Source organism: Gekko japonicus, unplaced genomic scaffold (assembly GCF_001447785.1).
Source record: "Gekko japonicus isolate JY-2015 unplaced genomic scaffold, Gekko_japonicus_V1.1 scaffold955, whole genome shotgun sequence".
NCBI lineage: Eukaryota > Metazoa > Chordata > Lepidosauria > Squamata > Gekkonidae > Gekko > Gekko japonicus.
In genome coordinates, this window is record NW_015163631.1 from 448,048 (window position 1) to 462,231 (window position 14,184).

The window sequence follows — 14,184 nt, forward strand, 5'->3', positions numbered from 1 at the left end:
TCCCTGTACCTAGAAAGCTAGCACATCATGAGTAGGGTTAAGCAAAACCTTTTCCACTGAAAAGCTAGTTTCTTTCTTCAGGGAGTTTCCCCCTCTGTGCAAACAGCTTGAATTGGTAGATGCCCCACCACCAAAAGCTTTTCCACTGATTCAACTGAATGTATAACCTGGTCCAAAATGGAATTCATTCTTAGACGAGTTCTATGCATTACTAACTTATGAAATTCACTGCTTTGGGATGTGGCCTCTGGTTTCCATAGCACTGAAAAGGGATCGGACTGGAGGCTCGATGGCTGTTAGCCCAGAGAGCAAAAGGGAACTTCCGTGTGCAGGGGCAGGGTCCCTCTGAATAACTGGTCCTGGGATCAAGTAAACACGGCAAGGCAGCTGCCCTCACCTCCTGGTCAGTGGGGCCTCCCGGAAGCATCTGGCTGACCAGGACTGGGAAAAGGGTGCTGGGCAAGCTGGACCACCGGCCTGATCCAGGAGGCCTGCCATTCCTCCCTTCAGACACCAGATGCTCACGACACGGAAGTGGACGGGAGGCTTTCACACATGCTGAAGGATGCACCTCCGATCCACTTTTTGGCCATCATTCGCAAGGGGATTTAGCCATTCCACACAGTAAAACCCAGCTGCAAAGTGGGCCGAAAGGGGCCTGAAAGCGCATGATTCAGCGCATGTCTCGCCATCACTAACAGGTGGCAAGAGATTCTGATATCTTTACCACCGCCCACCGCTTTGGGCATTTTTAATGGGAAAAGCAGTGCAAAGATTAATTGTTTCCCCCCCCCCAAAAGTAAAGTTTCCACCCATGTGAAAATGCTAAAAAAACTTTCTCTTTCCTCCCCCCTCCTTCCCACTTGCCCCCGCACCCCCCGCCGCTGAATCCACCTATTTCTTTCGTTAAGCCTCCTGGGTTGCGTAGAGTGTCACCTTCCCGGCATTTTTTAATATGAATGTGAAATTAAGCGAAGTTGCCCTTTCCCCTGGCGGACAGAATCCTCTGTTATTAAAAAGTAAAGCACTTTAATAATGAAAACTTTCCCCCCCTCCCTTCCCCCCCCTCCCCATGTTTTAACTGTTTAAAATTAATGAGAAGGGCAGAACGGTTGTCAAAGCGTTATTGAAAGCGGGCAGCGAAGGACCAAATAAACCCGAAAATCCCTCCAGAGTGTTAAATAAACAGAGCTCCAGCCCTCGCCAAATCCCTCTGTTGGTTATTGTATACATTCTGTATCGGAGCTCAGAATAGATCTGAGCACCAGGGAAGGCAGGAAAGGTTTCAGAATTCCAATAAAGGCCACAAATTAAAGACAGCCCGGCGCGAATTCCTGGAGAAAATTAAAGAGACCTCAAACTTAAGTGACAGGTGACTCGCTTCTATGCCACAACTGTCTGGGGATTTAGTGATAATATGGCAATATATTACAAAGGACTTCTCACTCTCCCCCCCCCCGCCTCCCTCCCCACCTCTTTAAGGTTTCAAAATGAGGCATTTCTTCTTCCTTCTCCAGAAAGGAAAAGATGGAGGGAAGGAAGGAAGGGAGAGAGAATTTAAGAGGGGGAAATGATTATGATTAAACCAAGGGATTAGAAAAAGGGGGGGGGAAGCTATGTACATGGGGGTGGAAAAACAATGGAGGGTCAGAGGGAGACAAACAAACTAAGAACAGGGAGAAGGAACAGCAAATGGCAGAAAAATATAGCGTGCTTAAAAAACAGATCAAGGCCCCCCCCCCCACTCCCCGCGGTCCCTACTTTCTTTTTATACCTCTTCTCATCCCCTCGGAGAGAGATTTTATTTTTAAAACTGCACCCTAATGGCATGGTTTAATTCCTCCCTTCCAGGGCTGAAAGTCTAAATTTAAAACTGACTCAGAGCTGGAAAGGAAAACACACACACACACACACACACACACACACACACACCAAGCTCTCTGGTACCAGGGACACTGTGTAAACTCACAGAGCAGCAAGCAGTCCTAGCATCCAAACCCACCTTGCCCGTCACACGTGTTTGTCGCATTCACAGTTTACGTTTTCAAGCATGCACTGAATAATGCATTTTAGGTGCGTGCGTGAAAGTACACGGTGTGAAATGGTTCTCTGTCTAGGTTAAAATCCCCAAGGGTTCGCACAAACGTCTGAAGCTCCAGTTACCACCCTTAAGAACCGAGCCAGGCCACAATGCCGGATGACGAGATACCCGGTTCCCACCATGCTCCTCTGCAAAAAGGGATTTTGCCTGGAGGGAGAGCACAGGGGTGGGAAAAGTCTCCAGTGGCTGCGCATACGCCACAGGCTCCCCCTTCAAAGCAACTGGCACAACTGGGAAAGCACCTGTAAGAACATCCGAAGAGCCCTGCTGGATCAGACCAGTGGCCCACCTAGCCCAGCATCCGGTCTCCACACAGTGGCCAACCAGCTCCTCTGGACGGCCAACCACAGGGCGGAGAGGCCGGATGTCACGGGCTGGGCTGGGTTGAGAGGCGGGAGTCTGGTCTGAGGTTGTAGCCAGCAGATTCAGAACAGGAGCCGGGCATCGAGACCGAGAGAGGGGTCGTCTGACTCTGGAGCAGGGGCCAGGAAGCCAGGGAATCCGAAAAAGAACAAGGTCCGAGGACAGGAGCCAAGGGTGGATGCGAGGTCAGTGACTCATTGCTTCCACGGAGAGCCCGATCCCGAGTGGGAGCGATACAGGCTTCCGGCCATGCTTCCCGTGGCGGAGGCGCTGCTCCTGCTAGTGCTCAGGGCTTGACACTTGCCTTCCCTGCCAGCGTACGCCTCGGCGGCGGGTGGCTAAGTCCCTGCGGAACCACTCCCTCGACTGAGCCACCCGCGGGGGTGAGTCAGGCGGGCTCCCCGGTTGCACCTGTACCTCATCGGCCGCTGCGGGACCAGGTGCAGGGGTTACAGGCTCAGGCGCTAGAGGCAGCAGGCTGTCAACTCCCGAGGAGTCAGAAGGGCCAGCTTCTGGCTCTGGCGATTTATTTATTTATTTATTGTTTGTTTGTATTTATACCCCACCTTGCCTGACAAGCAGGCTCAAGGTGGCTAACATATTAAATAACATAACAAAAGTTAAAACAATTAATAAGTACAATATCAGTTAAAACAAGTAAACAACAACAATTACAGTACCAACTATGGCGGTAATCCAATCAATCCCTAGCTAGGGGTAGTATCCAGCGGGAACTCTAGCCAGGAGGTGGTCTAAGTTCAGCCAGAAGATGTTTCAGGGCACACCCCTCAACGGCGGCCCCTAATCGAACGCCTAGCAGAAGATCTCCGTTTTACAGGCCCTGCGGAACTGTGAGAGGTCCCGCAGGGCCCTGATGTTCTCTGGGAGCTTATTCCACCAGTGTGGGGCCGCCACCGAGAAAGCCCTGGTTCTGGTAATATTTAGTCTGGCTTCTTTCAGACTGTGCTGCCAACTCGGGCGGGAGCCTGGCATGGTCGCTGCCGCCCATGACACCGAGGCCTTAATAAGAACATCAGAAGAGCCCTGCTGGATCAGACCAGTGGCCCACCTCGTCCAGCATCCTGTCTCACATAGTGGCCAACCAGGTCCTCTGGAGGGCCAACAACAGGGCACAGAGGCCAAGGTCTCCCCCTGATGTTGCCTCCTGGCTCTGGGATTCAGAGCTTCACTGCCTCTGCACATGGAGGTTCCCTTTAGCCACCTTGGCTAGTAGCCACTGACTGACCACTCCTCCACGAACCTGTCCAATCCCCTTCTAAAGCCGTCGATGCCTGTGGTGGCTTTTCAAACAGAAGCTTCACAGTCCAGTTAGACAGCTGTTTGTGGAGAACCCTGGTTCAAATCTGAACCCTACTGTGAAAATAGGATGTGACCATCGCCTTCTACAGTGTGTGTGTGGGGTAATCACCCCTGACCTACCTTACAAGGGTGTTGTAACCAATGTTCCCGCTAAGCTGTAGAGTCTTGTGAGCAAAAATTGTACTTTGTGAGCTACCGGCATTAAAGTTGTGAGCGAGCAATTTGGCTACTGCATACATTAGTCTGCCCTGGAGCCATCCTTCCTGAGCGAAGACAAAAATGTGTGAGCCGGAGGCTAAAAAACTGTGAGCTAGCTCACACTAACTCAGCTTAGCGGGAACACTGGTTGTAACAACTGCATTATCATGTATACAAAGTGCTACATGAATGCAAAGTACGATTTATTATTACTGTCGGAGCAAAATGAAGGAAAGGCTTAACAATTCGGCTGAGGAAGTGAAGGAGGCCCAGAAGATGAATTAGTCTTCTGCTGGGGGCCATGACGTGCAACAGGGTGCCCCCCCCCGACCTCCAGTGAGTTACTCTAGCAGCCCCACAGCAATCTTTTAAATTGTTCTAGAGAGAAGACAAAACTGAGAGAGAGGGGTGGAAATGGAGGAAGGCAGTGAGGTCTACGGAGGTATGAAAAAGATAGTTCGGCAGATGTCAAGAGGCCCCTTGCCTTTGGGTCTTCAAGCTTAGGGGAAGCCCTTGGGGGAAAATGACAGGAGCCAGGGCTATCTTTGGGCAGGAACGCACAGGAACGGAGTTCCAGCTGGCTTCAGAGTTGGCCACGCCCACTACAGCCCAAACCTCTACGTGCCTGGCTACAGAGGGAAGGCCTGGAGAGCAACCCCCCCCCCCGGCGACTCTGAGGTGGGCAGGCCAGGGGTCCCCCTGGAAGAATCGGGGAGGCATTTAAATGCCCCCCGATGTATTAAACTGCCTTCCCTTCAAGGGGGGGCTTGCCCAGGCTCCTCGCAGCTGCGGGGCGTCCAGCCAAGCCAAAGGAAGGCATGGGGTGTGGCCTAATATGCTAATGTGCTGCGGCGTCAGGGGTGTGGCCTAAAATGCTAATTAGTTTCTGCTGTTGGGTGTGGCCTACTATGCTAATGAGCTCCTGCTGGGCTTTTTCTACAAAAAAGCCCTGAGCAGGATTCTTTCTTCAGCCCACGGGAGGCGTCCCACATTGATGCAGAAGGGTGCGGTGAGGAACACTGTCCGCTCCCCCCCAGCATTCCTGGGCCTACGCTAACCTTGGGGTAGGGGGATATCTCTGCCAGTTCTGGCCAGGCTTCACAGCCGCCGGACCCCTTCCCAGCCAACGTCTGCAAACCTGCTTCAGTCCCCGTTTTCAAATCCCCGTTAACAATAGTGGGCATCCGTGCAGTGATAACGCTGTGGGGAAGTACGCCACGGAAGGATGGGAGAATTCGCCAGGGAGACGAGGAAGCAGGGAGGGAGCGCGGAGGCCCAGATCCGCTCAGCAGAGCTGGGTGCTCACGATGCTGTATCTAAACCAGCCCCGGGTATGTCTGTGTTGGGGGGGGCAGTACTGAGAAAACCCAAGTTTAAAAGACGGTCAACGTGGGAAGGCAAGAAGAGCGATCCACCTTGCCTGCCTTTGGGGTGGGGGGCAAAGAAGCAAGGTGTGGGGCTGGAGTTGTGATGCCTCCTCTCGCTTCTAAAAAGACACCCGGCAACAAAACAAAAGGGTTTTGTTTTTAATAACTTTTGGCCCGGCAAATCCGAACCCCCCGCACGCGGAGTCCCCCCGGGGAGTCTTCCCCAGCCTGCCCCCCTCCCCACCAGTAGAAAGTGCACAGATCAAACGCATTCCCTTTGTAGGCAGGTGAACATCCACGCACCCAGACACGGCCGCATATATATTTTATGCGTCTAAAGATAAAAAATACATTTTACAGGTGTTTTTGGCTTCTCTTGCCGGCTGCCGGCTTCTCAGAGAAGGCCAAAAAACACACGCGCCAAAGGGATATTTATAATGGACATCAGTGAAGGCAGGAGGAAGAAAATAACGTTACAAGGAAGTTCACAGGACGGCGTATTTTCTCCACCGGCTCTTCGGGGTTTGCTCTTGGAGCTCCGGGTTCAGTCAGGAAAGGATGGGGAAGTTTAACTGAATGTGATGACTTCTCATCACTTTGCTTTCAGTTCTTACAGACTGAATCTTTGTGATATGTTGGGATAGGGACCCAAATAAACAACTTTTTTTTTAAGTGGACAGTTCAATTTCCCTTCCGCCACAAGCCACACAAATTGCGTCCGTTTCAACTGTGCACTGCACCAGGAGACACACTGAAATCTACTCAAAGGGGACAGTTTCGAAGTCAAACAACGACTGGCACATGATCAGGAAAATATCTGATTAAAGTCCAGTACACAGCAACAGCCCTGCCTGCTCATATCAAGGTAAAGTAAAGGTAAAGGTTCCCTTGCTCGAAAGCCAGTCGAATCCGACTCTAGGGTTGCGGTGCTCATCTCCGTTTCAAAGCCGAAGAGCCAGCGCTGTCCGAAGACGTTTCCGTGGTCATGTGGCCAGTTTGACTAAACACCAAGGCGCACGGAACGCTGTTACCTTCCCACCGAAGTGGTACCTATTTATCTACTTGCAATTTCTTGCTTTCAAACTGCTAGGTTGGCAGGAGCTGGAACTAGAGACGGGAGCTCACTCCATCATGCGGCACCTGAGTCTCGAACTGCTGAACTACCGACCTCCCACAGCCTGCAGTTCAGCGTCTTAACCACTTGAGCCACCGCAGCTCCGCTCATATCATATCAAAGGCCCATCTAAATTTCCCACAATGGCCAACTGCCAGGTGCCCCCAGGAAGCCCGCGAGCCGAGCATGAGAGCCAGCGTGGCCTAGTGGTTAAAGGTTTGGACTAGGATCTGGGAGACCCAAGTTCGAATCCCCACTTGTCCGTGGAAGCTCGCTGGGTGACCTTGGGTCAGTCACACGCTCTCACAGGGTTGCCGTTATGAGGATAAAATGGAGGTGAGGAGAATTATGTCAGCTGCTTTGGGTCCCCCTCAGGGTAGAAAGGTGGAGTATAAGTAAATGTCCTGCTTCTGGCTAGCTGTACTGTGAGCCAACTGATCTACCAGCAGAGAAAGAGGAAGGACAAAACCGTGCCTTGTTGTGCCTGGATAAGAAAGCGACGGGAGCAAAGTGGGGGAGAGGAGGGGAAGAGAGCTCCCTCCCAACAGGACTCACCTTATTTCCCCCTCGGTCTCCCACGAAACGGTTATCTTTCATTAGGTAGGACAGGATGGCCTCCATCTTCAGTTCCGAAACGCTGAAAGGACCAAAACATGAGGAAAGGTTAAGGCGCTTAGGGCTCTTTAGCTTGGAGAAACGACGACTGAGGGGTGACATGATTGAGGTTTATAAGATTATGCATGGGAAAGAGCAGGTAGAGAAAGAGCTACTTTTCTCCCTCTCTCACAATACAAGAACTCGTGGGCACTCCATGAAATTGCTGAGCAGTCGGGCTAGAATGGATAAAAGGAAGTACTTCTTCACCCAAAGAGTGATTAACACATGGAACTCACTGCCACAGGAAGTGGTGGCGGCTACAAGTATGGACGGCTTCAAAAGGGAATTAGATAAGCATAGGGAGCAGAGGTCCATCAGTGGCTATTAGCCACAAGGTATAGCTAGGGGCTCTGGGGCAAGGGATGCTCTGTCTTCTTGGTGCTTGGGGGGGTCAACAGTGGGAGGGCTTCTAATGTCCTGGCCCCACTGCTGGACCTCCTGATGGCACCTGGTATTTCTGGCCACTGTGTGACACAGAGTGTTGGACTGGATGGGCCTTTGGCCTGATCCAACATTGGCATCTCTTATGTTCTTAACATTGAAGGGGAGAAAAATAACTGTTTATGATTCTGCAATTTACAGTATACAAATAAGTGACACATACTGTTATCGTTATAATTCCCAGGGCAGTCAAAGGTCTTTATGATGCCCACTGTCGGCCAGTTTAACCACATCCTTTAGTGTCAGTAGAACTCCCCCCTTCCCCCCATATATTCATCACCAGTCTCTCGAGTCCGGAAACAGTCACCACATTCGTCTTTCTTAGGAGCGTAGAAAGGCCTCAGCCTCTCCCTTGCTCAGTGGTTGTTACTTTGTCCTGCACACAACCAACACAGGAAGCTGCCGTATACCCAATCTTTTGGCCATCTCAGGGCCGGCAGGGCTTGGCGGCTGGGGAGGCTCACAGCCTGGCAGAGGGCCCACTTCTGATTCCTGGCCCCTCCCACCCCTACCAGGAATCAGGAGCCAGCCCCAGAGGCTTCTGGGATGCGCTTCCATTTTCCGAGGGTCCCCTTATTTCCCAGGCAGTAGATGGAGTAGAACAGCGATTCTCTCAGGCTCCTTTTAGTCCTTAACTGACTGGGTGCGTGCAGGCAGATGTAGTGGAGGAGGGAGGATAAATTGAAGGCAGCTTGTGGGGTCAGGGGTGGTACTGAAGAACATCTTGTCTAGAGCCCCCCCCCCCAATCTGGGAGAACCGGGTTTGATTCCCCACTCCTCCACTTGCACCTGCTGGATGACCTTGGGCAAGCCATAGTTCTGGCAGAGCTGTTCTTGAAAAAGCCGTTTCTGTCAGAGCTCTCTCAGCCCCACCTGCCTCACAGGGTGTCTGCTGTGGGGAGGGGAAGGGAAAGGAGTTTGTAAGCAGCTCAGAGACACCTTTGGGTAGTGAAGGGCGGGGTATAAATCCAATCTCCTCTTCTTCATCAACTGTCCCAGGCCTTTATGTGGGGCACTCATACAAGCCAACAGGAGAGGAGGTTGGAGAGCTCCCCCTAATCTGGGAGAACTGGGTTTGATTCCCCACTCCTCCACTCACAGCTGCTGGATGACCTTGGGCAAGCCATAGTTCTGGCGCAGCTGTTCTTAAAAAAGAGCTGTTTCTGTCAGAGCTCTCCCAGCCCCACCCACCTCACAGGGTGTCTGCTGTGGGGAGGGGAAGGGAAAGGAGTTTGTAAGCCGCTCTGAGACATCTTTGGGTAGTGAAGGGCGGGGTATAAATCCAATCTCTTCTTCTTCTTTTACCTCACAGGGTGTCTGTTGTGGGGAGGGGAAGGGAAAGGAGTTTGTAAGCCGCTCTGAGACACCTTTTACCTCACAGGGTGTCTGTGGTGGGGAGGGGAAGGGAAAGGAGTTTGTAAGCCGCTCTGAGACATCTTTGGGTAGTGAAGGGCGGGGTATAAATCCAATCTCTTCTTCTTCTTTTACCTCACAGGGTGTCTGTTGTGGGGAGGGGAAGGGAAAGGAGTTTGTAAGCCGCTCTGAGACACCTTTTACCTCACAGGGTGTCTGTGGTGGGGAGGGGAAGGGAAAGGAGTTTGTAAGCCGCTCTGAGACACCTTTGGGTAGTGAAGGGCGGGGTAGAAATCCAATCTCTTCTTCTTCATCAACTGTCCCAGGTCTTTATGTGGGGCTCTCATACAAGCCAACGGGAGAGGAGGTTGGAGAGCTCAGTCAGGGCTGTACCGCTTTGGACTGTCTGCTAAACGTTTATGAAAATCTGTTGAATCTATCTAGTGCACTGTCACCATCCCGCCTTTCTGCCCAGGAGCTCAGGACAACATACACTGATCCTCCTCTTCTCATTTAATCCTCACAGCAACCCTGTAAGGTGGGCTGGGATAAGAGCGAGAGGGACTGGCCAAAGGACGGCCAGCAAAGAAGTGGGGATTGGAACCCAGGCCCCCCTGATGGTAGTTGGGCACCCTAACTGCTGCACCACACCTGCTCTCAAACGCCTACCAAAAGCGGAGGCATTCCCTGCATGCTTAAAGTTAGCGTATCGAGAAGAACCCTATGAAATTCTTACCCCTCTCCTGAGACCAAGCTTTTCTAAGTGCACAGAGAACTTTTATGCCTAAAATAACTGTAGTGCTTGACAACGCTCCCTCTAAGCTGTGGAGACTTGTGAGCAAAAATCCTACGTTGTGAGCTACTGGCATTAGAGCTGTGAGAAAGCGATTTGGCTACTGCATAAATAAGTTTGCTCTGGAGCCCTCCTTCCTGAGCTGAGACAAAATTGTGTGAGCTGGAGGCTAAAAAAAGACAGGTTGCTTACCTGTAACTGGTGATCTTCGAGTGGTCATCTGTGCATTCACACCCTTGGGATACACTGCGCCTGCGCTGAACCTTCTCGGTACCGATAGCTAGCAAAAAGGGATTTTCGCGCCTCTCCCAGGTCACGCGCCGGCTCCACTGCGCATGACCAAGTAGGGGCACGCAGATCCCGCCAGTTCCTTCTGACCGCCGCCCAACAGCCTTCAAAGAAACAAGATGAAGGGCCGAGAGCAGAGGGGAAGGAGGGCGGGTGGTGTGAATGCACAGATGACCACTCGAAGATCACCAGTTACAGGTAAGCAACCTGTCTATCTTCTTCGTGGTCTCTGTGCATCACACCCTTGGGAGAATAGCAAGCAATAACTCTTACCTGGAGGAGGGGCCGAGGCCCTACACCTGCGCCGTCTGCAAGATAGACCGACCCAACGCCACACGACGAGAAGACCGGACATCAAGGGCATAATGCTTCACGAAGGTGAGCGGAGTAGCCCAAGTCGCAGCGTTGCAGATGTCCTCCAATGGCATCCCTCTCAGGAAAGCTGTGGAAGCCGCCACCGCCCTTGTAGAGTGGGCGCGAAGTTGACCTGGAAGAGGTCTCTTAGCCAAAGCGTAACATAGCTTGATTACTTCCACAATCCACCTGGACAGCGTCTGGGAAGAGATCTTCTTCCCTAGGGAGGGCATACTGTGAGCAACAAACAAGGCTGGAGACTGACGAAAAGACTTGGTCCTGCCCAAATAGAACAGCAACGCCCTCTTAACATCCAGAGAGTGCAATTTCCGTTCCTCTTCATTGGCAGGAGACGGGAAAAATGACGGCAAAACTATATCTGAACGTAGATGAAACTCCGAAACGACTTTCGGTAAGAAGGAGATGTCCAAAGACAACGACACCCCATGAGGGGAAAAAATCAAGTATGGTGGATCACACCTTAAAGCAGACAACTCACTGACTCGACGAGCAGAAGTAATGGCCACCAGAAACGCAGTCTTGAGCGATAACAACTTTAGAGAGCAAGTGGCCAGTGGTTCGAAGGGTTTTCCCATCAAAAACCGCAAAACTAAAGCCAAATCCCAGGCCGGAGTCGGAGAACGACGGGGAGGGTACAGGCGAATAAGACCTTTACAAAACTGTTTCGTCTGAGGATGCGAGAAAACTGAAAACCCATCAATAGATGGATGAAAAGCTGACACCGCAGCTAAATACACCTTAACTGAAGAAAAACTGAGTCCCAAGTCCATTCTGGACAAAATAAACGCAAAAATAGACCTCAAATCCACTGGCGGAGGAGGTAAATTGGAAGAACTCAAGTACTGTAGGAATAAATCCCACTTCTTTGCGTAAGACGTCCTAGTAGACAGTTTACGACAATTCAACAGGACCTCATTGATACGGTCATCCATCACTGAAAGCGTATTTCCCATAGAGTCAACTTGAGACTCAGAGGATCGTAGTGAAGGACCTGGCCTTCCTGAGCTTGGAGGAGATCCAACTCCTGCGGGAAGTGTACGAAGGATCCCTTGGCTAACCGCAGCAGTGTCGGAAACCACACCTGCCGAGGCCACCAGGGGGCTACCAGGAGACAATGGGGCTTGTCCTGTTGTATTTTCACAAGCACCCTGTGGAGCAGCGGAATCGGAGGAAATAGGTATAGAAAGTCGTGAGCCCACGACATCAACAGACCGTCCCCCATTGACAGAGGGTCCAACCCCGCTCTGGAGCAAAACCTGGGACACTTCTTGTTCAATCGAGTTGCAAAAACATCGATGTGGGGATGTCCCAGATGTTGAAAAAGAGGAAGGAGATACTTTGAGTTCAACTCCCATTCGTGGTCCGATGCTCCCCCTCTGCTCAGGAAATCCGCTTGTTGGTTCAAAGTTCCTGGCAGATGGGCAGCTTGGAGAGTGATGTTCCAATGAAGGCACTCTTCCCATATGTCCATAGCTAGCCTGCAAAGGGACCTGGACACGGTCCCGCCCTGGCGATTGATATAAGCCATCGCAGTTGTGTTGTCCGTAAAAATCAACACAGCTTTTCCTACAACCTGTCTGAGTAAGGATCTGAGGGCAAATTTTACGGCCAGCAGTTCCAGATAGTTGATATGATGACTCTTCCAAAGGGGTTGCCATGGAGCACCCACACAAGTGTCGTCTGTATGAGCACCCCAACCCCACAGGGAGGCATCTGTGGTGATGGACATTACGGGAACGATCGGTTGGAACGGTGCACCCGCCAACAGATTGGTGTCCACGAGCCACCACTGCAGGGAGACGAGGACCTGCGGAGGCACTACCAGTTGAAGGCTCGGAGGATGGATGGAAGGGCGAAATTTCTTTAGAAACCACAGCTGCAACGGGCGCATGCGAAGGCGTGCATATTCGATCACGGAAGTGGTGGCTGCCATGAGACCCAAGATCCGCTGAATGTGGACCGCTGATGTCACGTTGGACTGGAACAAACGTTGAATTTCCAGACGAATGGTATCTGCCCGTTGGCGAGGAAGGTACGCCCGAGTGGCTAGGGAGTCTATGACAGCTCCTATGAACTGCACGCGAGTTGCAGGTTGCAGCATGGATTTCTGTAAATTCACCAGAATTCCAAGGGAGGATAGGACCGACAATGTGATGGTGATGTGCTGAAGGAGACATTCTCTTGAATCTGCCACCATCAACCAGTCGTCTATATACGGAAAGATCTGAATGCCCTGAAGGCGAAGATGAGCGACGACAACCACCATTACCTTCGTAAAAACCCTGGGGGCGGTAGAGAGCCCGAATGGAAGGGCTTTGAATTGGTAATGGTCCTCCCCGACTGCGAATCTGAGGAACTTTCTGTGACGAGGATGGATGGAGACGTGAAAATAAGCGTCTTTGAGATCTAAAGTGACCATCCAAGTCCCTGGAGACAGGAGTGGTAAAATGCTTTGCAACGTGGTCATGCGAAACTTTCTGTAAATGATGAACCGATTGAGAAAACGAAGGTCCATGATTGGACGAAGTCCTCCGTCCTTCTTGGGGACCGTGAAATATTTGGAATAAATCCCGCGGCAACAATCCGCCATCGGGACTTTCTCTATAGCGTTTTTTTGTGTCAGCGATTGTACCTCCTGTAGCAGGGCAGGAGACGCCGGGGTTCTGATAAAACGGGAGATTTTGGGAGTCAGAGAAAACTCTATGAGATAGCCATCTCTTATTATAGAGTGCACCCATTTGTCCGTAGAAATGGCGAGCCATGCGTGCAGGAAGGGTGCAAGGCGAGTCTGAGCAGTAAGGTTGAAGTCAAAGTCCCTGTTTGGGATTCTTAGGGAATTTCGACTTATAGGCACCGGACGATTGTCCCTTATTTTTCGGGGGAAAAGACCGTGACTGAGAGGGAGGTCTTTGCCATTGATCCGTAGGTGATTTGTTGTACGGTTGCCTGGTCGACCAAGGTTGCCTAGGCCACTGCTTGGATTTCGAGTATTTGGTCGTGGGGGAGATCCCCAAACTCTTGGACGTCTTGATACTCTTATCCATTTCCTGCAGAACCGTGTCAGTGGTGGAGCTAAACAATCCAGAACCTTCAAAGGGAAGGTCTTCCACCGAGGATCTGGTGTCATATGGCAATGATGAAGAGCGGAGCCAGGCATGTCTGCGTAACGCTACAGAGGTTGCTAGAGTCTTACTAGCGGATTCCAGGGAATGCTTGGCAGCACTAATTTGGTGTCTAGCCAAGACCATCCCTTCATTCTGAATCCTTTTAATCTGAGGTTGGCACTCTTTGGGCACGTGCGGGAGGAAATCATTCAAACGCTTCCATAAATTGAATTGATAACGGCCCATGCAGGCGGCATAGTTCGCCGTTTTAATGCCCATTGCACCGACAGTGTAGAATTTTCTACCAACCGAATCCAACTTTTTTCCTTCTTTGTCTGATGGAGTAGAGTGGCTCGCTTTTCCTTTCGTGGACGAGGAAACGACCAAAGAATTGGGCTTAGGATGTGTGTATAAAAACTCAGCCCCTGATTCCTGGACCTTGTACATGTGATCCAGACGCTTATTAGAGACATTAATGGAGGCTGGACGAGTCCAAAAGTCCTTGGTAGTTTGCAAGAGAACTTTTGTCATTGGTAGAGCCACGGAGGGCGAAGTGTTAGAGTGCATAATGTCAAAAACGTTATCATCCACAAAACTGGCAACGAGAGTAGGAGTCATAGATAGATCTAATGCCATGCGTTGAATAAAATCTCCATAAGACTTAACATCCTCTGATGGAGAAATAGGTAAATCCGCTTCCACATCTTGCG

The 14,184-nt window shown here is 51.2% G+C and overlaps 1 protein-coding gene across 1 annotated transcript in view; it reads right to left on the reverse strand.

Annotated features, from left to right (window-relative positions):
* DDX31 (DEAD-box helicase 31) overlaps positions 1–14,184 on the reverse strand; it is a 118,450-nt gene that overhangs the window by 36,831 nt on the left and 67,435 nt on the right. Inside the window, exon 17 of the mRNA XM_015407538.1 lies at positions 7,019–7,100. Within this exon, the coding sequence (XP_015263024.1) occupies positions 7,019–7,100 (82 nt within the window). The remainder of the gene's footprint in view (positions 1–7,018; positions 7,101–14,184) is intronic.